Here is a 13,233-nt window from a genome sequence, read left to right as displayed (position 1 = left end):
TTCCTTCAATAGCGTGGATTGAACCTTTCCTCCGTAGTAACACCATCATCTAGATTTTTCAGCTATTGAAGTTGTTACGCCCACTAAATCTATCAATTTCAAACTTTATGGAACTCATTTTTACTTGTTCTTCCTCTTCTACTACAAAGTATTTGGAAATACAGAAAATCAAAGTAATTCTTTTCTGAAGTAAAAATTTAGACTTTGCTGAAACCACAGAGCATACTCAGACAGAACCTTGGCTCTGATATCAATTGTTAGCGGAAAAATAAAAATATAAAGAAAAAGAAAGAACAACAATATTTAACGTGATTCGGATCAAAATGATCATACGTCTACTAGAGAATAACTGTCTTTATATTAACAAAGAAAGGAAAGAGATCCCAAATACAACTAAGAAAATTGCTCTATCAATTCTCTACTCTTCTAATGTATTTTGCAAATGCCTTAGAATATGAAAGGGCAAGAGAGAAATGTTTTTGAGGTGTGTTTCAAATGAATCAAGAGCTACTTATTTATAGAAATAAATTCTTTCTCTTGATGTCATTCATGACATCACATTTTGTCAAGATGTCAAAATTTATCAAACTTTCACCTACCAAATTGTTACATTAAGACTATCTAGAATCTTGTCAATTTTAACAGAATTATATTTTGTTTTTGAAAGTTTTGGCTCTTATTCAATAAATAATTGAGTACACCTAAGACTCTATCCCCTCTTTTTGATGCAAAGTAATTAATATGAGTTGATGTTTTAATTTTTCAAACTTATTGATCTTTTATTTGATTTGATTTAACGCAACGTTAATAAATTAGTTAATTATAATACAACGTTAATTATTTATTTAATATAAAATAAAAAAATTATATGATAATACTTAAAACTCGTAAAATTAGAAATCATTATTCTAAACACCCAAAAGAAATGAACCAAACCGACAGAAATGGATTATCGTTTTGGGAGTTTTGACACTTCTTCACTAAAGTAATTGAGTACACCTAAGACCCTATCAAATTGAAAAGATAAGATTTTCTTCCCCTCTTTTTAATGTAAAGTAATTAATGTGAGGTGATATTTTTTATTTTCTAAACCTATTGATCTTTGATTCAATTTAACACAACATTAATAAATTAGTTAATTATAACGCAACGTTAATTATTTATTTAATGTAAAATAAAATCTTAAAACTTGTTACTCGATAAAAACAAATCAAATCAATGAAATTTGATTATGCTTCGTTTTGGGCGATTTTTGCTCTTCCACTTCTTCTTAAGTAATTGAGTACACCTACTCTCTTCTTCAAGCTACTAAAAGATTTGATTTTCTTCATCTTTTTAATACAAAGTAATTAATGTGAGGTGATGTACTTATATTTTGTATTTTCCAAACTGTTGATGTTTGAGTTAATTAAACGGTACGTTAATAAATTTATTAATTATAAGTCAACGTTAATTATCTATTTAATGTAAAATAAAATCTTAAAACTTGTTATCCGATAAAAATGAATCAAATTAATGTAACTGGATTATATTTCATTTGGGGGGTTTTCAACTTCATTAATGGTACTTGAGTACACCTACTCACCCTACATTTCTTACAAGATATTGAACGGACCTTCAAAGATTTCTTTCTTTCTTTTTAATGCAAGTTATTAATGTGAGGTGATGTATATATATTCTCATTACTATTTTTCAAGCGTATTAATCTTTTAGTTAAATAATGTATCGTTAATAAATTTACTAATTATAATGTAACGTTAATTATTTATTTAATGTAAAACAAAATAAAATGTTACAAATTATTGAATTTATAAAATAATGAACTACATAAATGAAATAAAATTTGTTTCGGAGGATTTTGTGTTTGGAGAGCAAAAAAGAAATCTATAATTTTTTTTAAAATGAAAATTTGGATCTTCAATAAAAATAAAAATTGCTAACAGTAATATAAAATAAAAAAAGAACTGAAAGAAATACTAAATATTTATTTTTTACTATTTCTTTAACTTTTTATCGTTTGTTAATATTTAAATTGTAATAGTAGTTAACTACTTTATAAACAAAAATTATGAACTATTATTTTAACTTTTACAGTTAATTGTTTTTAAATTAGTGGGATGAATTTTAAATTTATGTATAAAATGGATATAAATGGCAAAAATCCGATGGAAAAAAAAGATATACACAATTTAGCACAATTCCACTTTTTGGAGGAGCCATTTGGATTTGAAAAGAAAGCTTGCCAAGAAAAAAAATTATTGGGTAGTGATTTAAGACTCCTTTTTAGTGGTTTTACTTTTAAAGATATTTTGGATAAAAAAAAATAAAGGAAATTACCAATCCACCCTTACTAGCCCCCTCTAATTATGAAATAACCCTAAAAAGTGTAGTGCCAATTTGTGCCAAAAAAAATATGCCAAATATATTTTCTGTAAAAATACATATGTAGACATCATAACTCGTACCAATTGGTGCTGAATAGGAGTACTAATTCTAAATCAAATTAAAACAACACAGACCTCATTAAGATCAGAACTTGCGGTACTAAACTAAAGATATGTAGAATGTAACAAAATGTTATTTAATCTTGTAATTTTAAATATTTTAGGTGAAAAATTAGAACTAAAGAGTTATCAAAAAAGAAAAAAGGCATATTTTTTAAAATGAACTAAAAATAAAAGTAAGATAAACAAATTAAAATGAAATGAGTAATTACACGAAAATTTGCTATAAACTCTACTTTAAATGAGAAGGTGAATTTCATCACCAAAGGAAAGAAACAATTATCATGACTTTGTAAGGAATGTATAAAAAAGGATTCATTAGACATTATTTTTTCAAGTCACTTATAAGTATAAAAAAAAAGAGTGTTTAGGAGTATACTACATAAGAATATAAGACCACTTTGGACTTATCAATACTTTTATTGACTTTATATATTCTTTAAAAAAATGATTTGAGTATTATACTATAATACGTACACATATTAATTGGCAGTATTTTGTTGTTCTTGTTCTCTTCTACACTGTTTTTTTCTTTTGAATTTATTGTATTTGAGCCGAGAGTTTTTCGAAAACAACCTAGCTGCTTCCACGAGGTGGTGGTAAGGTCTGTGTATACTTTACCTTCCTCATACCACACTTGTGGAATTTCACTGAAAATGTTGGAATTTTTTTACTTGATTGTTGGAATTTTCAACCAAATTAAGTGATTTGGCTAGAGTTAAATCATAGTACTAAATACTAATAGTTACATATTACTATTATCAATTCCAAATAGTAGTTGATATCCACGGCATGAATTCGCGCCATTCAATCTGAAAATCAATATCATTCCAATACTAATAGGAAAAAATAAAATGAAAGGTACACCAATTAACTTTAAATTGTATATTAACTGATATATATATATAGCTTAATAAATATACTATAATTGAATTCAATGTGAAGCAGTAATTGATTGTGTCTCAGTTTCTTCAATCCATTCTGAATTTGGTTCACTCCATGATCTAGGCCGGACTCCGAATTTGAAGAAGAAAATCATCTCCAGCAACTCAAAAAACTTCGTTCTATCCAAAATCGAGTTCCATAATCCACTCACAATGCAGTAATTGTTGTTATAAGGCGCACGATGATGTGCAGCGTGTTGTTCCCTCGATACAAGTATTCCAGCATCTTGTAGTACTAACACAATTGAAGGTAACTTACTTTTTGTGCCATGAGCCCATGAATGGAACTGCTGGCTGAACATAATGCAACCTGAACAAACTCCGACGAATGCCAGAGTCGTCGGGTTGTTGCAGAGGAGATCAATTGGGAGGACGGTGAATGTAACTGCACGTGCTAGGGAATGGAGATTGTTGGAGAATTCGCGACGGGTGATTGTCCATGGCCATTTATGGTGACCTTGAAAGGCATCGATTTGGGCTCCGAAAACAGGGCTTTTGGCGCTGCCGTAATTGTCGATTCCCCAATGGTAGATTCCGGATGCTAAGTCTGATAGGACGTAGCCAATGCAGCCTGCTATAAGGGGCCCGGCCCACATATGTGAGTCGAGTACCCCTGCTGCAGATCGTGCTAATGAAATTAGCACGGTGGTGCACCCACTTGCCATCCATGCTCGATGAGCCCACGTGGATTTTAAACTCGGGTCATTTAGTACACTTCTCGTACTACTAGTGGTTGTAGTATTGCTAGCTTCGATTTTTGTGAGTGGGTCATAAGTTAGTGGTTGTGGGACGGTTGGTAGTTTGGTGGTGATTGTGGCAATATTGGACGAGGAGGAAGAGGAGGAAGAGACACAATAAACTCGTGCAGGTAGGAGAAAATGGCGAGAGATGTTATGAACCCGATGTGTACTAAATCTTCTCTGTATCGTTCCAATTTTATCATATGTAAGGACTTGTTGTGAGGATCTAATGGTATGGTTTTGAGGTAGAATGGAAGACATATTGAAGGAAGTTTTAAGAATTGATGTACAAGCAAAATGCCAAGCAAAATACCATATAGTATTAGTAGAGGTACTTGTTTATATCCAATATATATTATATTCCTATTGATTTATGGTTCAGAATTGGGAGCTAGAAGTTTTGTGGTTACTGTTTCCCAGAAAAGAAAAGGAGAGTCATGAAAGAAACAAGATGAGAAATTTTAATATATGGTCTTAAAAAGAGATGCGTGGGACTAGATAAGGCCAGTAGTACTGAGTTATTTTGTGTTGCACAAATTTTGCCAATAAAAAAAAAACTAGTAGGAAACTACAACTTTAAATTCCTTTAATTTGAGTGTTCAAATTGGTAGACTTTTCACATAAATATTTATTTTCTGTGGACCCTAATGTTGTGGTGGGATAAATAAAATTTCTTTGTTCTTCATGGTGTGATTCCAAATTAATTCAGACACCATATAAATATCAAACACTTAATCAGAAAAAATATTTCTTGTGAGCAGAAATTTTACAAATTACAATCAATGCTAATTACTTACTAGATAATCTTACCACCAAGCGTGATGTGATGATAGGAGCTCTACATCGTTAATCACATTGAATATTTATAAGAAATAATTATAAACTCAATTAAGATCATAAATCAATTTAAAATTACCATTGAAACTCACAAATTTTTAATAATTAATTTTGGTGTTGGATGTATTGTGTCATAGAGATGAAAGATAAGTTGTCTCTTTGGTTTTCAAATTGAATTAGTAAAACTAAACATATATTTTTAATATAATATATTTTTAATACAACAATATAAAAGTAAGGAGGAAGTAAAAACTAAAATGAAAAGTCAAATCACTTAATTATGATTAAGTGAAAAATATATTTATAAAAATTTAGCATGCGTTGCTTGGACGTGCTATTTGATATCATGATTATAAATTCAAATTGTAAATTGTTCAAAAAATAAATATTTTTGAATTCTAAATTGTGATTTTTTAAAAATAAAATCGTAAATTTTAACCCATATGCTTATATTTTGTAAAGAAAAATCACCATTTAAATTTGGCTTAAGTCATATGCGGTTCTTTAAACTTGTTCACATATTTCACTTATACACCTCAATATAGTCTTAATAAAATAATATTTTTTAAAATAATCAAATATTTTAAAAAAAATTTATGATCAAACGCATGATAAAACATTATCTAAAAATAACTTATCAAGAATATTTGAAAATTTAATGCAAATTACACTTTAGTATATGTTAAAAGCCTCATTTTCCTAAATGGAGAATAGTAATAATGGATAAGAGATGGCTTTTTGGATAAAGAAAAGGAAAATATTTTTCACAAGAATTCTCCAGAGTCGATTGTGATCTATTTGTGTAGAAAACAAAATCCATGAGCTCTCTTTTTCTTTTTGCCAAACAGCATATTCACAGAATAATCTGAAATTGTATCAATCAAGAAACTTTATCATTGACCATTATTTTTTTTAAAAAAAGTTGTCTTTCTAAACTGAACATCTGTTGAACAAAGAAGATTCATCCATGGATATAATCTTGAAGAATCAGTGCTTCTTAGTCACTTCTTTTTTCCTCTGTTGTTTCTCTCCATGGCGACAGATAAATGGATTCGAATCACTATTTCATCCAAAAGATATTCTACCGCTATTACCAAGACAGGTCTCTTGGCCAATTATCAATTCCCTTTACAGTGCTGTGGACCTTTTGCCTGCTTTTGTGGGGGCTGCTTCAATTGAAGGAAATAATACTCTGGAGTGGAAAGGTGCTTGCTTTTACAAGAATAGTGCTTGGTTAGAGCTTCACAACAAATCTAAAAGTCAATTTGGTGGTGGAACCCTTCATATCAAGGTTTTCCCCAAATCTAATTTTGGTATTGTTTTCTTTTTATTTGGGTGTTGGTGCTATAGCTATACTCTTAGTTATTGGTTGGGTTCGCAATGAAATATTTAAGCATAATGTCTATCAAGCACTTCATATTTGAGAACACCTTAACTTGGTCTAAAGGGATAACTAAACACTCAAACTTGTCCTTATTGTGTCTCGTGGACACCCAATACTAATGTATAAAATTTTTGGAGGTGTTTAGAGGATAAGTTTGACTGTTTGTTTATGTACTATGCCAAATATTTATACTACTTACTCTAACTCTAGCCCTGCAACAAACAACATGCAATAGCTATTTTTCAAATTTCATATATATTGTTTTCCTGTATCTTTAGTTGTTTTTCTTATATAGAAATTTGGAGTGCGTACCTTGTTGAAAGTTCCTTTTGTTGTTAGATATCTAATGATATAGTTTCCAGATTGATGGAAAATTTAGTGGAAGTTAAACAAATCTTGATCCTTTGCTCTACTCCTCTTCACGGGAAGCTACAAAAGTTGACTTATTATATCTCACTTGCATAATTCAGTACTTACTGAATGCTTATGGACAAGCGGTATCTTTTTATGAAACCCATCCTTTGGACACTTTGCGTTGATTATGTTGCATATATTTAGTTGCAACCATCTTGAGCTTGGAGAAGTTGCAAATGTAGATGTTATGGACTGTATGTAATGAATGATTATTCTTCTATATTTAGAATGAAAACGTTTTGGAATGCAAAATATGTATTACATTATTATCATGGTGTGTTTCTCTTTAATGCTTGAATGGAAAGAGTTTCGATTTTAGGTGTCAATGTTTGGTCACACTGGTGTTTTGTACTTCTTATATTTATATTTGTATTTCTGTTACAATATTATTCAGGTGAGCAATGCACACAGTTGGACATGTATGGACCTTTACATCTTTGCAACCCCATATCGTGTAACGTGGGATTACTACTTTTTGTCTCGTGAACATACCCTTGAAATCAAAGAGTGGAAGTCTGAAGCTGAGTTAGAATATGTGAGTCACCAGCGTTTCATAAATGATTCTCATTGGTCATTATTCTAGGCATACATTTGTTATAGTCTAATGGATCAACTAAATTGAAACAGGTAAAAAATAGAGGGATGTCCATTTTCCTATTGCAAGCAGGAATGTTAGGAACCCTTTCAGCACTATGGGATGTTCTCCCCTTGTTTGTCAATAATGGATGGGGCGAGAAGTCAAATATTGGTTTTCTTGAGAAACATATGGGTGCTTCATTTGAAGAACGTCCACAGCCGTGGGTCACAAACCTTACTACTGATGACATTCATTCTGGAGATTTTCTCGCAATATCAAAAATTAGAGGTACTTGGGGTGGTTTTGAGACTCTAGAGAAATGGACAACAGGTTCTTATGCTGGCCATACTGCCGTTTGCTTGAGAGATGCTAAAGGAAAACTATGGGTTGGCGAGTCTGGACATAATAATGACAAGGTGATGTTTTAAAACTATTTTTCTGATGATGTTTTAACTCGAAATTTTTTGTTCTTCAGCCTTCTTCTCTAGTCTTTAATAGTGTTAAAATGTTATTGATTAACATCACATTTGCTTCTCTTCCCGTTGTTTAGCATGTTATTTTACAAAATTAACAATCATCCAGACAGGAATTCACAAACATTGAGAATTGAAATTCATAATTCCGAGTAAATTTCATTGTTAAATGACTAATTTTTACACCAATATTGTTCTTTGTGTTTCCTTTCAGGGAGAAGATGTGATTGCTATATTACCATGGGATGAATGGTGGGAGTTTGAGCTGACAAAAGACAATACTAATCCACATATTGCAGTGCTCCCTTTGCACCCTGATCTCCGGGCCAAGTTTAATGAGACTGCTGCTTGGGAATATGCACAAAGCATGGCAGGAAAACCTTATGGTTACCACAACCTTATATTTAGCTGGATAGACACAATTGATGGAAATTACCCCCCACCCGTGGATGCTCATCTGGTAGTGCATGCTATTTTTGTCTTGCCAATTTTTGGTTTGCCCTATTACGTACTTTCTAAATCCTCTGGTTTGCAAGTATAGTCATCTCTGCTTTGGCTGCATAATGTCCTTTCAAAAATAAAGAAGAAGATAATCACAACAAACAGCTAACTTAGACCTGAATATTGGTTGATCATCTTATGCAGTAATTTCGCTGGCCACATGAAGTGAAATTTGGTGAAATGCATTAATTTCATACACGGACTATTGAGCAAACTTTGTGAGTTATATTGAAATAACAGACGCCTCGAACTATTTTAGGTCTCATAGCTGCAGGTTCCGTACGTGGCTGTTTTGAATTTTCGTGTGATATTGTCTTTGAATTCCCTTGGAGATTCATTTGACTGCTAGAAACATGCTATTATGATTCAAGTGTTCCATAGAATTCCATAAGTTATGCATGTGTGCTGAAGCAGTAAATATTTGATTGGTTTAGTGTCTAGTGAGAGGTGAAAATAAACCTTGTTTTGCTGTAAAAAACTTAAATTACCGTATGATCATTTATGAGGTTGAAATTACGCTACTAGATATCACGTTTATGTAAGAAAGACTATTGAAATTAGAAAGTTGATGATGGTGAGAGGTGAGGGATAAGAATAAGAACTATGGCACTTCTGAGAATTAGAAACAACGGGCATTTTGTTGATAAAGGTGGGTAATCGTGGTACTTGGTTTTTGTGTTGTAGATAGCTGCTACTGTATGTTGCTGCATTTATGATATTACATGTTACTTTTTGTTATTGTTGTTAACTACATGGCTGGTAGTGCAGGTGGCTTCTGTCATGACTGTTTGGAACCAAATAGAGCCTGAATATGGTTCTAACTTGTGGAATGAAGCCTTAAACAAACGACTTGGAACTCAGGTTATATATTTTTTTTTAATCACTTTCATGAAATCCTCTTTTTGTTAAGGCAATTAGTGGACAAAATACTCTTGAAGCAGCTGCTAGGTTTAATATGTTTCTCGCTTAATAGCTATATAAAGTGGATCTGATTCTGTAGTTACAAATGTTGATGTTATAAACTATTATTTGGCCTGAAATATCGCATGTTCAATTAACTCTCAGATATCTCAAGCGAAACTCATTAGTCAGTGTAAACCTCAATCATTGACTTGATAAAATTCAATACCGAATGCTGACCCATTTTGTTCCATGCAGAACCTTAGTCTTCCCGATATACTTGTTGAAGTCGAAAAGCGCGGATCCTCTTTTGCCAAATTGTTGGCTATTCCAGAGCAGGATGAGTGGGTTTATAGCGATGGCAAGTCAACATCATGTGTTGCTTTTATTCTTGAAATGTACAAGGAAGGAGGACTATTTGGTGAACTTGCGAACTCAATTCAGGTTACAGAATTCACGGTGAGTTTGTCAGATAGATTTTGAAGTATTGTCTGTTTTCCTGATTTGGTTGGTTACTTGGGCATTTGCCTCGGTGATGTACTTGATGAATCTGAAACTGCCTTTCCGTTTCTTCTGATTAACATGTCTGTCTCCTCTAGCGAAGTGTCTTTCTATGTTGGACTCCAGTTCTAGAGTTTCAGGAATTGATGTCGTTTATTGTTGGAACTGCAGATAAAAGATGCTTATACTCTCAACTTATTCGAAAACAATTCAAGCCGGTTGCCAAAGTGGTGCAATGCTGATGACACTGTGAAGCTTCCTTTCTGTCAAATTCGAGGAAAGTACCGCATGGAATTACCTGGATACAATAGTATGGATCTGTACCCTCATATGAATGAAAGATGTCCATCTATGCCTCCGAAATATTATAGACCACAAGGTTGTTGACAAGGTTTTCCCCATCTTCCTCGTAAGTATCAAAGGTCAGCATTGTTGAAAACATAATTAAGTAAATACAAGTCAGCTTCTTCTAACAACTTATTTTTTTAGATGAGATGGTCACACACTTTAACTAGCACATTGCATATAGTTTTTCACTCATCGATCAGTTCTCAAGGACTAGTACAATGCCTAGGATATACAAGGTTGCTGTTAGCCATATATGTTGCTCTTATTCAAGAGTTTGTACAAAGTTTGGTCTTCCAATGCTTCTTCAATGAATATCGCACAGCCAGGAATGTTAGATTGACAATTTCCTTGTTTTTATTCACACTGACTATGTTGTTATTTAGTTTTATATGGAACGAAATCAGGAAAATGAATCCCCAAGAACTTGTACATACAGAAAAAAGGTTGGTATTTGAAGTGAAATTTTAGTTGCATCTATATGCCTTCAATCTTTAAGAGATCTACATTCAGCTTTCATTATAAAGTTGCCTTGCAATGTTGTGCTGGTAGGATGTATAAGGTAATCCGTGGAATTAGTTGAGGTGCACGCAAGCTGGTTCTGACACCGTTGTTGTAAATAAGTTTAAAACTTGATTGAGCAATGACCATTCTAAATGTTGTTTTAGGGCAAAAACATGCTTACAAGAGCAAAGTTTAAAACTTGATTGAGCAATGACCATTCTAAATGTTGTTTTAGGGCAAAAACATGGTTACAAGAGCAAAGTTTAAAACTTGATTGAGCAATGACCATTCTAAATGGTGTTTTAAGGGCAAAAACATGCTTAGAAGACCAAAAACAGAAATCTAATTTGGGATGATGAGCAATGAACATTATAAATGGTGTTTAAGGGCAAAAAAAGATGCTTACCAGAAAAAAAAACAGAAATTTAATTTGGGATAAGGGTAAAAGAGAAAAGAGAATATGTTTTTACCTTTTTGATGTTTAGTTAAAAGACTCTTATCGGTTTACTTTTATTTGTTCACTATATTTAAAATAAATATTTTTTTTTATTTGTCTATTTTGGAAAATGAAGATAAAATTTATTACTTAATTCCTAATTCATCTTTATTATCAGCTATAGTTATTTCTAAAGCCATTTTCTTAAATCACTGATTATTTTTAAAAAAAATAATATAATAAAATTTTCATTCTATTTATTAGTCGAGATAGATTTTGTCCTTGGAAAGTGAAAAAATGTAGTTAACAAAATAGAAACAAGAAGGGACAATACACCATTTCCCCCTTACAAAGTGGGCCAATGATAAATCAAACAATTTTTTTGTGGTTCCACGAACATTATGATGGAATGATAATTATATATTAGTTTTAATTAAAAAATTAGGTGTAAATCTTGAAAATGAAATTATTTTTTATATGGAGCATTTTACTTCAAAATAAAGTTTCTCTATACAAATTCAAATTATCAGATTCTAATATGAATATCAGACATCATCTGATAGAAAAAAAAGAATCTCTTTCTGATATTTATATTTGCTTATTCGTTCAATTCCAAACAATTTGGAAATACTCACTTCTTTTACCGTTCACAGCAATGACCAAAGTCATATTGAAATCCAACTAAATTTAAAATGAGCAATTCAGCGGCAGCAATTCAGAGTGATGATTTTCCACTCAACATTCAATAGTCATATTGGAGTCTAACTAAATCCAAACTGATATAATTTCAAGTTATGTTTTCCTACTCGACGTTCAGTACCCTCATTGAAACTCGATTAAATCCAGAGTTATGATTCCCCACTTCATATTTGATAGTTCTATTAGAGTCCAAATAATTTCGAATTGCACACTACATATTCATTTCTAAGAGCGAACGTCCCAATAAAAAAAAAAATATTCTCACGAAAACTAAGTTAGTATGTATCGAACTCTTTTTTTCCCTTGAACTTGCGTACAAGCAAAATTATGTGATCAATACTGAGGATGATGAAATATTTGTTATAAGTATATTCGAGGTATTTTCTTTCCTATCACTATTGCGTAATGTAGACGAAAACGTAGATTGACAAAAAAAATAATTAAAATAATGAAACTAAAGTTAAGAAAAAAAACTTTTTTTCTAAATTGAGAAAATGACTAAAACGTTTAAAATTGTACCTTTTAGTTCTTCAAATTTATCAAAAGTTAATATTTTTAGTACTGTCAAATATTTACTCATTTTTGTCTATTTCTTTATATTTAATGGAATTTACGGAGAAAAAAAATAGTTGGAACTTACATTTGGTACAATTTTTATAATTTCTACTATTTTTATTTATTTCTAAAGTTTAGTGCAACTTTTTCATCTGTAATATCTGCTAGTTTTCATATCCTTTTAGCGTTAGTGTAGTTTTTTGTGTTGTATATTTTAGGATGATTGATTTTCATATCCTTTTAGTGTTAGTTTTTATGATAAAATCTTTATTTCTAATAAATCTAAGGTATATAAATTACTCTCTGTATTTTAATTTATCTATTTTACATTTTTTATTATCCCATTTAAAAGGAATGACTCTTTGGTCTTTACTTCACTTATAACCTTTTAGTTCTATATTTTCACGTGATATATTTAAGTATATAAGATTAAAAGATATTTTAATATATTTTATATATCTTTGATTTGGCCACAAGGTTCAAATTTTTTTATTACTTTCTCAAACTCCATACTCCCTCCGTCCCAAATTAGTTGTTATGTATATTAAAAATAGTTGTCAATTTAAGCAATCAACAGAGAATTATTCTTGTATTAAGAGACACAAAAATAGATAAAGATCAAAAAATTAATAAGAGGTATATTAGTCAAATAACTCTTTTAATTAATATTTTTTAAGAATTGTGCAAAACTTTATCACGATAACTAAAATGGGACGGATGGAGTACTAAATTCAAATCAGACAAATAAATAAAAACGGAAAAAGTATAAAATATCCAACTAGGCTGTGTTTGGCCATAATTTTTTATTTTTTTTTGAGTTGAAATTTCGAAAAACATATGTGGCTATAAGATTCTAGAGTTCAACTTGATATCAATTTACGTTAATAGAAAACAAAATTCCTATTTTGGAATATCATTT

The 13,233-nt window shown here is 31.0% G+C and overlaps 2 protein-coding genes across 2 annotated transcripts; one reads left to right on the top strand and one right to left on the bottom strand.

Moving 5' to 3' along the window:
• Positions 1-3,310: 3,310 nt before the first annotated feature.
• Positions 3,311-4,611, bottom strand: LOC129892129 (fatty acid desaturase 4, chloroplastic-like). Its single transcript, XM_055967681.1, has one exon. The coding sequence runs from the start codon at positions 4,447-4,449 to the stop codon at positions 3,439-3,441; it is 1,011 nt and encodes a 336-aa protein (XP_055823656.1). The 5' UTR covers positions 4,450-4,611; the 3' UTR covers positions 3,311-3,438.
• Positions 4,612-5,752: 1,141 nt separating this feature from the next.
• LOC129892126 (uncharacterized) lies at positions 5,753-10,611 on the top strand. Its single transcript, XM_055967679.1, has 7 exons — positions 5,753-6,316; positions 7,218-7,358; positions 7,451-7,816; positions 8,088-8,333; positions 9,143-9,235; positions 9,533-9,733; positions 9,947-10,611. Exons 1-7 carry the CDS (start codon positions 5,993-5,995, stop codon positions 10,160-10,162), a joined length of 1,587 nt encoding a protein of 528 aa, XP_055823654.1. The 5' UTR covers positions 5,753-5,992; the 3' UTR covers positions 10,163-10,611.
• Positions 10,612-13,233: the final 2,622 nt, after the last annotated feature.

This window comes from Solanum dulcamara, chromosome 6 (assembly GCF_947179165.1).
Source record: "Solanum dulcamara chromosome 6, daSolDulc1.2, whole genome shotgun sequence".
Taxonomy (NCBI): Eukaryota; Viridiplantae; Streptophyta; class Magnoliopsida; order Solanales; family Solanaceae; genus Solanum; species Solanum dulcamara.
This window is presented reverse-complemented; position numbering and strand designations above follow the sequence as displayed.

Bases quoted from the DNA above. Each gene is read 5' to 3' on its own strand.
- LOC129892129 (XM_055967681.1), bottom strand. From the start codon at position 4,449: ATGTCTTCCATTCTACCTCAAAACCATACCATTAGATCCTCACAACAA.
- LOC129892126 (XM_055967679.1), top strand. From the start codon at position 5,993: ATGGATATAATCTTGAAGAATCAGTGCTTCTTAGTCACTTCTTTTTTC. The intron at 7,817-8,087 runs GTGATGTTTTAA...GTTTCCTTTCAG, and splicing joins CTGGACATAATAATGACAAG to GGAGAAGATGTGATTGCTAT. The intron at 9,236-9,532 runs GTTATATATTTT...TGTTCCATGCAG, and splicing joins ACAAACGACTTGGAACTCAG to AACCTTAGTCTTCCCGATAT.